Source organism: Nicotiana sylvestris, chromosome 10 (assembly GCF_000393655.2).
Source record: "Nicotiana sylvestris chromosome 10, ASM39365v2, whole genome shotgun sequence".
In the NCBI taxonomy this organism is placed as follows: domain Eukaryota; kingdom Viridiplantae; phylum Streptophyta; class Magnoliopsida; order Solanales; family Solanaceae; genus Nicotiana; species Nicotiana sylvestris.
Window position 1 is genome coordinate 99,595,696 of NC_091066.1, and position 12,197 is coordinate 99,607,892.

Below are 12,197 nucleotides of genomic sequence, written 5' to 3' on the forward strand. Positions count from 1 at the left end.
AATTCACTTTATGAATTTTAGACAAAACCCCCCAAATTTCACTTTGAATACGAAACCATCAACTCACAACACACCTCAAACAATTTGCTTCCTAAAAATCCAAATGAAAAAGAAGACACAACAACTACAGGGGTACAGGTGACCAATGTTGCAGCACCACCTCAAACTTCCCAACCATACCCAAATTTAATCCTCCTAAGTCAGCAAATAACCAACCTAAGGTCTCTGTCAATTATGATCGACCTACCAGTAAAACAAGCCCACCAAACATAACTCCACAAATACCAGCTACTGTTTCATTAATCCCCAATGCAAACAAAGAAATTCTTCAGCCTTCAGGATCCAAAGACCAAGCAAAAAAACCCCAAACACCACTGAGCCATCTCTTCCAACAGTTACTCACTCCTATGCTACAAAGATCAGGGCCAGATTTGAAGCAGAGAGAACACCAATAAATTTCACTCCTCCAAAGCTCACCACCAAACAAGGCAGACCTGCAGTGGTTTTCAAAAGAGAAGAATACATGGGCACTATGGCTACTAGGTGCAAGTATACTGTGGTAGGGAAACTTTCTAATATTATGCCTAGGATGGATGTCATCATAAGAAGTTTTGTAAACCAAACATAGCTCAAGGGAGGAGTCAAAATTGCTCATTGCAATTCAAAGACTATCTACATCGATCTAAGACAATTAATATGATCATGCAACTGTGTGGAACAAGCAATTCATGTACATTCAAGGACAAATGATACAAATTGAAGCTTGGACACCTCTTTTCACTCCCAATAAAGATTCCACAATTGTGCCAGTATGGATTGTTATTCGTGAGCTGCCTTGGAACCTTTACTATATGGAGATCCTCACTCCACTACTCTCTCATGTGGGTAAGGCCCTGTTCCTAGACTTGGCATCTTTTCAAAAAACAAGAGGCAGTGTTGCTAAGGTAAAAGTGCAACTTGATCTTACCAAAGACAGACCTCAACATGTGTGGTTAGGCTATGATGATAATCAAGATGAAAATAGTAATGGACAATGGTTGGAGATACAATATGAGAGCATCCCTGATTGCTGCCTATATTGTAGACACCTTGATCATGCAACTCATGCATGTCCATAAAAAGCCAAACAGGAAGAGATACAGAAGAGGAAAGCCAATGCAACAACTAAAGAGCAAAACATACAACAGGAAAAGACCACAATAGAGACACAAAAACCACAACAACTACCAAAACAACAAACACATTATACTCAGTAAAAACATATTCCTCAACACCAACAGCAGGTCAGGCACCAAAAATATCAAGCACAAGATAAGGAGGAACACCAGATTTTAGGAACAGACCTTTCATAAGAGGAATGTCAAACTCAAAAAATAGAAGATCGAAAGGAAATGCACAGAAAAAACACCAAAAAGAAACAGGCAGTGTATATTGCTAAACAACCTAATGTTCAGCGACAACAGATTCCACTAAAAGAAAACTCCCAAAAGGTTTCTGAACCATAAAGGATTTCTAACAATCCTCCAGCTTAACTGGAGAGGATTGCTGATTCTAGTGCCCAGAAACAACCCAATCCCCATATTCCCCTTTGTGTTTCTGTTGATGAAGCCATTGGAGGAAGGGAGGTTTGTCATGAGGAAACCTTAGAACTTAGAGATGGGGATCCAAACAAGGGAGGCTTCCTCAAGTTTTGCATGAGTGTGCTAATGCACATATGATTGAATCTAGGTTGGACTTAACCTCTGTTACCACTGATGATGTTGCTGGTCAAGTTCCTCTACTTATTGTCACTTATGAGGAGGAGACTATAGCACAACTCAAAAAGAAGGCAATGGGTAAACAACATGTTATGGAAACTGCATCATTTTAAACCAAAAAGAAGAGTAACCCCAGCCAAAAGAAAAGAAGCAATCTAAGGAAAAAGGAAATAGCTTTAGAATTCAGCAGGATTCTGAGGCCTTGCAGAAAGACCTTACCAATGATGATCATCAATTGGAAGCTGATTCCACTGAATTGCTACCTCTATTAGTTGACAAAGTAGAGGGTATCAATCACACTTCAACTGCTGAGAAGATATTGACTGTGTTTGAAGACAATTTGGCTCATCTACCTCAGGATGATGAGTATAGACCTATCCTTTCAGAGGATGAACTAGGAAAAGGAAGTGAAGAGGACGATGAGTACAGTGATGATGATCAACACTGTGATCTCCTCATCAAAGAAGCCAATGGGGAAGAATACCAAGACCAAATTATTGCTTCTCAAGGGATGTCACCAAGGTTTACACAACCACTACCAAGATTAACCAGAAGTAGAGCAGCTGCAGCTTCCAGTAACAACCAACAGTCCAAAAAATCCATCATCCTTTAATGATTAGTACAATAATCTGAAATGCAAGAGGTATCAGAACCTCTGGAGCCACTGAGAGACTTAGAATTCTGAAACAAATTCACAACCTTTCCTTCATTGATGTACTAGAACCATTTCTTGACACCAAATACCTCAACTACTATAAAATCCAACTGGGCATGCAATATGCAGCTTCCAATGTCAATAATAAAATCTGGATATTCTGGAACCAGGACTTCAATGGTACAGTTCTAGACACAGATAAACAACAACTGACTATTGAATTAAGGCATGTAAAAGTTGGTCAGGTTTTTCATATGACTATCATCTATGCAAAATGTAAACAAAACATGAGAAGACCTTTATGGGACAACCTAAGGCACAAATCCTCTTGTGATGTGCCTTGGTATGTCATTGGTGATTTTAATATGATTGCATCGGTGGAAGAAAAGATTGGAGGCATTCCTTATCAAATGAATAAAAGTATTGAATTATTGAGCATGGTTGAGGACTATGGATTAGTGGACCTTGGTTTTCATGTTCCAAGGTACACTTGGTCTAATGGAAGAGATCTATGCTCCATTGTTTGGAAAATATTGGACAAGGGATTTGTTAATGATAATTGGTTAGCTTCATTCCCTACAACCACAATCACACACTTGGTTGTTGTAGGGTCAGATCATTTGCCTATATTAATGGAAATGCATGTGAGCTAGGAAGCCAACCAGAAATATTTCAAATTTTTCAACTGTTGGGTAGACAATGATACCTTTCTACCTTTAGTCCAGAGGACTTGGGAGATGCAGATTGCTGGGCACCCCATGTGGATCTTTCATCAAAAGCTCAAAGCCACTTCAAAGGCATTGAGCAAATGGTCCAGGGAATAGTGTGGTTACATTTTTCAAAAGCCATAAGCCACATGTATATCTTGCAATTTCCAAGATATTTTGGATGATGGCAACAGGAAAATGCTCACTCTTTTCTGTCAGAAGCTCCAGGCAGAATTAGCATGTATGGCCATCTACTTGGGTCCTTTTTGTTAACCTTCTTCAATTAGGCTTTCTTTGGTCTCACTGTTAAAGCAAAGTTGAAGAATGTTTGGACCATGATCATTGTTTTGTCATACTCCATAGAGATTTTCTACTCTTTAGAAGATGTAGATCTTGTTGTATATGGAAGATGAACTTCCAACTCATTTGTTTAGTAGAGTTAGGATCACTTGTGCATTTTTGTATAGTTAAACTAGGTTTCCTTCACCATGTTTTTGTATAAGCAATAGTCTATCAATGTTGGATAGGCAACTGGAGTTTCTCTGTAAGTCTAACTTCATATAGAATTTTAGGTCCATTTGGTTTTCAGTTTTGGATGATCAAGTGTACATCCAACCTTTGGGAGGTAATTTATGTCCCCTCCATTGTTGTACTTTACTTTATATTTATGAAAATTAACCCTAGGCATAAGGCCTTGTGGACTTTGACAAAAAACAAATCATCAATCAAATGCCTAAAACGAAGATGGATTTATGAAATATAACCAAAATCGAATAAAAAACACTTATCCCAATCAATATAATGAAAATCACCTCCAAATATTGTCCAAATCTGAGCTCCCCAACTCAAAATATGACCAAATGAACAAACTTTCGATATTAAGTATTTTGCCCAGCTATTCTACCTCGTTTTACATGCCAAACAATCCCGAAACTTACTTTTAATGCATCCAATTGATTCCTTGTGAAATATCAATCAAGTTAGGCTTTTGAATTACTCTATTTCACCTTATAATGAAAGAGATAAATTGGTTTTAATATTTGAAAATAGTGCAGATTTTTAAATACGAAGTCAGTGGTAATTTCGTAATTAATCTGAAAAATCTGGCAGCCCAATTCTTAGTAAAATGACGATAAAATTCTCATACAATGTCCAAATTTGACGATTCTTTTTGTTATGGCTCCTCAATTACGATACAGATCTAATACTTCAATCAAAACAGAAATTGGAGCTCATTTGTTTAATGTGTACCATTTATGCTTGAAGAAACAACGTCGAAACATAATAAAAACGAGCGCAACACAGCCCAAACCTATCCGAAACTCACCCGAGCCCCTCGGGACCCCGTACGAACATACCAACAAGTCCCATAACAAAATATGGACCTACTCGAGGCCTTAAATCATGCATAACAACATCGAAACGACGAAACGCACCTCAAATCAAACTTAATGACTTTCGAACTTTCGACTTCCAAAAACTCGCGCCGAAACATATCAAATCAACTCGAAATGAACTCAATTTTGCACACAAGTCTTAATACATCATACGGATCTACTTGCGCCCCAAACTATCGAGCGAAGTGCAAATTCTCAAAACGACCGGTCAGGTCATTACATTCTGCCCCACTTAAATATACGTTCGTCCTCGAACGTGCCAAGAGTTGTTCCAAAGCCATCAAACCACTGCATGAGCTCACCATACATACACTCAGAGGTGATTCCCTATCACCCTAACCCATGTAGGATTGACAATGCAATTTAACTATAGATCTCATTTCATCCTTAGTCCATAACCTTAGGACAGAACCCAATTCTAACAATCTAAAATTCATCATAGGACCCGAATCTCACATCATCTTACTGTATAAACCTGAACAAGCTGAATCGAGCCATAATTACAACCCAAGGTACAATCACACGATGTTTCACACAACTCAAATGCCTGTAGCAATAACTTCTGACCACCATAGCTGCCCAAATAACATTTGGACGTCGGTAATACACTTCACATTGAATAGAACCTTGTTCTGGACCTCCACAAAGCTTCCCATGATAAAGAAACATGCGGGAACTCATAACCTCCTATGAAGTCAACAAGTCAAGAAGCTCTTTCATCCGTCAAGGGTCATTTCCCAAATCTTAGCAGAAATAGCCTCATACTTCCAAACATTCCTCACCCCCAATACGATAGTTCGAATGTCAGGTCTAAGAACCTCATCTCAGCCAATACAAGCAGCCCAACGAATAACTCATCACGGAACCACACGGATTCTCACGCCATACAGCTCGTACACCAACTCAACAATAACTCAGTTATGCAGTACAAATAGAAGGGAAGCAAGGTATAAGGATTATCTAACAAGTACAACATGTTTAACAACAAAAATATATTTTCATTAAATCATCCTACATAGGGAAAACAAAACACCAAATAAACACAAGGAAAGGGTATACCACATAAAATCCGATGCGGCGTGCAGCCCGCTCCCAGATACTCATCAAGCCAAAGTGCTCGGGTTCACTGATCACATGAATATTGATATCAAACATAGTAGAGTGCATAACTGTAACTGTGGGAAAATGAATAGAATTAACAAAATATGGAAGAAAGCAAGCACAACTAAGGTGCAATGAGCCAATCAATATCACAAGGGTCATTTCACCTATATCGCTATAAGGCCTGAACAGAATTACAACATGCGTGGAGAATAATCATACAGCCTCACAGCCCATAACGACATAGGCCAGGGGCACAAATAATATCCATTATGCCTGGTAACATAACCGTGATAACAATCTCACAAGAGCACCCAAACTTGACCTGATATAAAATACATATTCTCGTTGAGCTTTCAAATAGCCCCCAACCCAAATCCTGATCATTCCCAAATAGGTAAATATCCTCCCAAAAGTCCATAGCAACTTATCGATAATGTATGCTATCAGTTATCCCATTCTCAACATGCCTTCACAATCCACAAACAAGAAATAGCCTGCATATTGGGACACCTAGCCCCAAAACCTCAGGAATACCGAAATTTCCATACCCGAACTCAACTACGCTAATAGAATGGCTGATACATCACTCACACCTCATCATCTTACTGAAGCACCCATATAGATTTTCCGGCCGTGTAACAAAACTCGAACCTCAAAAGCCTTAAAACCCAGTAATCACCATGCCACTAGCCATGAACCGGCAAACCAAAACTCAAGGGTCTTTCCTAAAATGCATGTCCTTCACATATGATATCCAATAATACCAACCTTCTATTAACTTCTGATATCCATCCAGGAGAAAACCATAGTGTACAACATATTCCTTATGCCCATAGTAGCTAGCCGACTCAAACCGTTGCCGAAACCATCGAGAACTCTCCGAGATCCGTCCGCACACAACTAAACCATTAGGACCGCATCTTCCCAACTCAACCGAGCCACACAAACTGTCCAATCTAAGAGTACTACCACAAATGCCGGTAGGGAATTCCCATTCAAAAAGGACCAATTACTTCCATTGCTATGCTGACCTAACACTACAGAGCTGACCCATTTCTTTGGTTACTCCTAGACTTTCCTCTAAGGTAGCAATTCTCAGTGTCAAACAACTACCCCAACCAAAACTCAATGCAGAAAATCATAGTACAATCCACGTAGCCCAGCAACTCATAAACCACCATATTTCCCCTGAAGCACCCCATGATTCCCCGATCGAGATGCCTATGCTGAATAAACCTTATATGAATCTATAGTTATTTCTCCGACTCCCTTTTGATACTGAAATAAAAATACATTAATGACGCAAAAACACCGTAAGCCCCAACATCATCCCATAGAAGATCTTAGATCTTAGTTATATACAAATTTTGGGAACCTTCCAATACCATCTATATACATTTCTCAGGCCAAAATGAGGTAACACCTGACTCTACAACCTGAATACCGTTAGTGGACTCCCCCACTTGGCGCGAAGCCATAGAAAAAAACATCTAATGATTCACAAAACTAACATTCATAGCTCGTACAACACCAATCACAAGGTACTCCAGTTCATCCACTAAGCGCATGTTCATTCTCGTGACCGTCAAACTCGCTTCCTTTAGTGCCTTGAATGACAATATGTACCTTCCCCTGAGTAGAAATCTCATACGAACCACATAATATCCAGTACCACCAACTATCCTCAATCAACATCTACCTTGTGACCCTACCATGATTGCGACGACTAGTCAATCAATTAAACCTTCCCAAGCTCATACTTGTCAACCAGATATTGGGCCCCGCTGCACCCCATTTGAACAACTAAATAGTACTTCAATACCTCGGCATCTTCAGTTTGAACGATACATTGAGACAATGTCTGAGCATCCCCGGCTACCTCGTAGCCCATATGTAGCATCACGAACTACTAGCGCATAGTGGACATTGAAAGCGTAATATCATACACGAGTGGATGTAAAGGAACATAAGATATATGCTTCAAGCTGAATCGATGTCGCACAACAAGGAATGAAAGAAGTGGAATTTCCTAATAGTTTCTGTAGCCCCTCGAAGATAAGTACAGACGTCTCCGTACCGATCCGCAAGACTCTACTAAACCTGCTTATGACTCATAGCACCTATGAACCTAGGGCTCTGATACCAGCTCGTCAACCACCCAAAATCCCTCCGAAAAAGTCATGATGGCACCTAGTCTCTAAAACTAGATAAGACTAACATTAACAGAAATATCGATAATATTTGCTAACAGCAAACAATTTAGAAATAGGAATCTCTGTACAATTTACAATTCCAAAATCGGTAGTGCAAGTCATAAGCCTTTTTAGGAGTAGTTATACATAATGAAACTGTTCCAGAACAAAAGGAAAGAATGAAAATAAATACAATAGAAGGTGACTTCGGTGCCTGCGAACGCCCAGTAGGTGTACCTTGAAGTCTCCATCCACCCCAAGCATAAGTCTCAAAGCCAACCCGATTCGAAGTGCCTGGCTCTGCACAAAAAGATGTGCAAAAGTGTAGTATGAGTACACCACGGTGGTACCCAGTAAGTATCAAGCCTAACCTCGATAGAGTAGTGATGAGGCCAGGTTAAAACACTACCGAATATATAACCTGCAAGATATGACTTAAATCTAACAAGAGAGGACTATCCGACTAAAACCAATAGCAAAAGGATATCAAATTGCAAAGAGTAGTAACGATAAGAGGAAAACACGAATGACAACGAGAATTAACCAAGTAACTAAACAACAACATAGTTGGGGTCCGGATGAAGCATAAATGAGTTCAAGTAGGGAAAATGATGTTACCTCAACAAATTGAATCATTTCTAATACACAATTCCAACAATTCCAATCCTCGTAATCTCAAATCATAATTACAACTTCCAAACCTTTAACACACATGGCACCTTGTGCCCACATATTTCCATCTCACTTTGTATGGCAAAATCCATGCGCTACTCAGTACATAATATCTGTATCACATACTAATTAAGGTGTCCAGGAGACTTTTACTTATATATCATAAAGTAATAGTGTCGTTTCTAGACCAAGTAGGAAATCAGTGAGAAAGATGGATTTATTTTAGAAATCATTTGAGTGAAGAAGAATAACATTTCCAAATAAAATACAACATCGAATAAGCTATTGAATTTAACATAGGGTTTATTAAATTAAGACATAATAAAGATTCCTTTTTAAGTGAAATAAAAACCTCAAACAGGTTAAGGATATTAAGTTGAGAAATTAATTGAAGTAAAATGTAACAACTATTAGAAATAGTAAATACCAAAATATACGGCGAGTCTTAACCTAGAGGTCACACAAGGTAGCATGATATTAATTCTTTTATTTTAAATCACTATATTACTAATAGCTAAGCAGGGTAGGAGGTAATGACTCAACGTAGTAAATTCAGTTTGAAAATCCATTCATCAGAATAATAGTATTAGGAAAAGAGCTCAGGAAATGATGGCAAGGCAATAAGTCAATGACAATAACGTGATCCTCAGAACACAGTGAAAACCAAAAACACAGATTATCATAGTCCCATACGAAGAAACTGAAGCCAATACATTAAAATAGGGGATACCAAAATACAAGATATGTTGCGGTGCGCAACCCGATCCCCACCATATAATATCAATATCATAAGTCACCCTTATCCCACCATATCAATTCACCTTTATTTCACTTGTTGCGGTGTGTAACCCGATCCCACCGTACAATATCAATATCATAACAATAAATATAATATGTTGCGGCGCGCAACCCGATCCCATCATATAATATCAATATCATAATTCACCCTTGTTTCACCATAATAATCCACCCTTATTTCACCTGTTGCGGTATGAAACCCGATCCCACCGTACAATAACAATATCACAATATAAATATCCTCCTTATTCCACCACCTCCCTTATTTCACCTGTTGCGGCGTGCAACCCGATCCCCCGTACAATAACTTAAATCAACAACAACAATTCAATAACTAAATTTACCAGAATTTCTACAATCAAGGCTATGAGTACACGACAACAAGGGAACCACGTGAAAACAAAGGAATACAACAACATTTACGAAATGATAAGACATGTAAGGCACGTGATAACTAAGCAGGCAATACTACAATTTGGACATGTAGCAGATATGCACATAGTCATAGAAGAACTCAACAATTAAGTGGTAACAACACAATAAGGAAGGTAATGACTTCAACCAAGCATATATGGGCCTAATAACGAGTAAGAGGTAGATAAGTGCTAACAAAATCATATAAAGCATGTAAGAGTAGTCTAACAACGAGATACCACATGTTTTGACAATTTAATCAAAAGCATGGAAAGAGATTAGACAATCTAAACCGGTCAATACTACATATAGACTGTGTACCCACACATCACCTTGCGTACCCGACTTTCACATAACAAGATAACACAATTAACTCAATTCCTAAAGGATGGTCCCCCCCCCCCCCACCACCACCACCACCACCACAAAGTTAGATAAGACATTTACCTCAATTCAACCAACTCAATACTCAATTTAGCTTTTCCTTTACCAAATCACCATCGCTCGACCCAATCTAGCAAAAAAAGACTTGAATACATCAAAAAATGCAAGAGAAAACAATTTCAATTAACAAAGCTATGATCCTTATATAATTTGCAAAAAGTCAACAAAAGTCAACTCCCCAAGTCTGCACCTTGGAACCCGACAAAATTTATAAAACCCGAATACCCATTCAATTACGAGTTCAACCATTCTAGTTTCACTCAAATCCGACTCCAAATCGATATTCAAAATTCAAAAATTCACTTTATGAAATTTTAGACAAAACCCTCAAAATTTTACTTTGAAATCATCAATCAAATACCTAAAACGAAGATGGATTTATGAAATATAACCAAAATAGAGTATAGAACACATACTCCAATCCATATAGTGAAGATCACATCCAAAAATTGTCCATATCCGAGCTCCTCGACTCAAAATATGACAAAATGAACAAACTTTCGATATTAAGTATTTTTGCCCAGCTATTCTATCTCGTTTTGCATGCCAAACGATTCTCAAACTCACTTGTGATGCCTCCAATGGATTTCTTGTGAAATTTCAGTCAAGTTAGGCTTTTGAATCACTCCATTTGACCTTATAATGAAGGAGATATATTGGTTTCAATATTTAAAAATAGTGCAGATTTTGAAATACGAGGTCAGTAGCAATTTCGTAATTAATCTAAAAATACCTGGCGGCCCAATTCTTAGTTAAATGACCATAAATCTTCATACAATGTCCAAATTTGACGATTCTTTTTGCTATGGCTCCTTAATTACGATACGAATCTAATGCTTCAATCAAAACAGAAATCGGAGCTCATTTGTTTAATGTGGTATCATTTATGCTTGAAGAAACAACGTCGAAATATAAGAAAAACGAGCGCAACACAGCACAAACCTATCCGAAACTCACCCGAGCCCCTCGGGACCCCGTAGGAACATACCAACAGGTCCCATAACAAACCACGGACCAACTCGAGGCCTTAAATCACGCATAACAACATCGAAACGACGAAACGCACCTCAAATCAAACTTAATGAACTTTCGAACTTTCGACTTCCAAAAACTCGCGCCGAAACATATCAAATCAATCCGGAATGAACTCAAATTTTGCACACAAGTCTTAATACATCATACGAAGCTACTTGTGTCCCCAAACTATCGAGCAAAGTGCAAATTCTCAAAACGTCCAGCCAAGTCGTTACATTCAACGAGATAGAGTTACCAGTGACAGAGGTTCCACCGTTTTGGTCGCTGCTTTTGTCGTAACTCAAGGAGAAAGAAAGAGAAGGGGAATAGTTCAGAAGATGCAACATAATCGAAATTGCTTACACGTAGTAAGATGTTAATCAAAGAGCTGAGAAGAGGAATGCGAAATGAAAAATTGATCGTCTTCTTAATTAGTTATTATGAAATTTAACCACTCTATTTTTAGATAATAAAAAGCTTATAAATCACAGAATTCATTCTCTGAATTGAACTATACTACAAAACATATAGTCCTATATTTCTATACGCCAACCTAATTGTATTAATATCTACTTAAGTTTGTACTAGACATCCTTATTCAAATTAAGGTTACTAATTAGTATTTAGATCGTAAGTTTCGATTTTAGTTGCTTTTATTCCCATCTCGCGTAAGAATATAGGTTTTTTTTTCCTTTCACTCAGGCGATCTTTTATCCGACCGAATGTAAATGAAAATAAATAAATAATTGATAGTATTGAAAATCATTTATGCTTTTTCTATTGACCGTAATTTCCCCAGCATGTTTGGATGGTTGTTACCTATCATATTGTATCGTATTGTTACTTTGAATACAATATTTGTTTTGATTATTACTTAAATTTTATTGTATTCCGTCATTACGTACGACGAAAAGTGCCACTTTATGGAACGATGGACTTGGTGTGGTGACATCATTTCTTTGCTTTTTTCTCTCATCTTGTCATTCCTTATTATTAAATAGTCATATTTATCCTTTATCCTACTTTTTTTATATAATAATTCT

The 12,197-nt window shown here is 37.9% G+C and overlaps 1 protein-coding gene across 1 annotated transcript; it reads left to right on the forward strand.

Annotated features, from left to right (window-relative positions):
• Positions 1-746: 746 nt before the first annotated feature.
• On the forward strand, positions 747-2,370 carry LOC138879733 (uncharacterized). Its single transcript, XM_070159369.1, has 3 exons — positions 747-1,036; positions 1,729-1,828; positions 1,894-2,370. Exons 1-3 carry the CDS (start codon positions 747-749, stop codon positions 2,368-2,370), a joined length of 867 nt encoding a protein of 288 aa, XP_070015470.1.
• Positions 2,371-12,197: the final 9,827 nt, after the last annotated feature.

Excerpts from the sequence above, each read along its gene's own strand:
- LOC138879733 (XM_070159369.1), top strand. The coding sequence starts at position 747 with ATGATACAAATTGAAGCTTGGACACCTCTTTTCACTCCCAATAAAGAT. Across the intron at positions 1,037-1,728 it reads GAAAATAGTAATGGACAATG|GTTGGACTTAACCTCTGTTA; the intron begins GTTGGAGATACA and ends GATTGAATCTAG. Across the intron at positions 1,829-1,893 it reads TAGCACAACTCAAAAAGAAG|CCAAAAGAAAAGAAGCAATC; the intron begins GCAATGGGTAAA and ends GAGTAACCCCAG.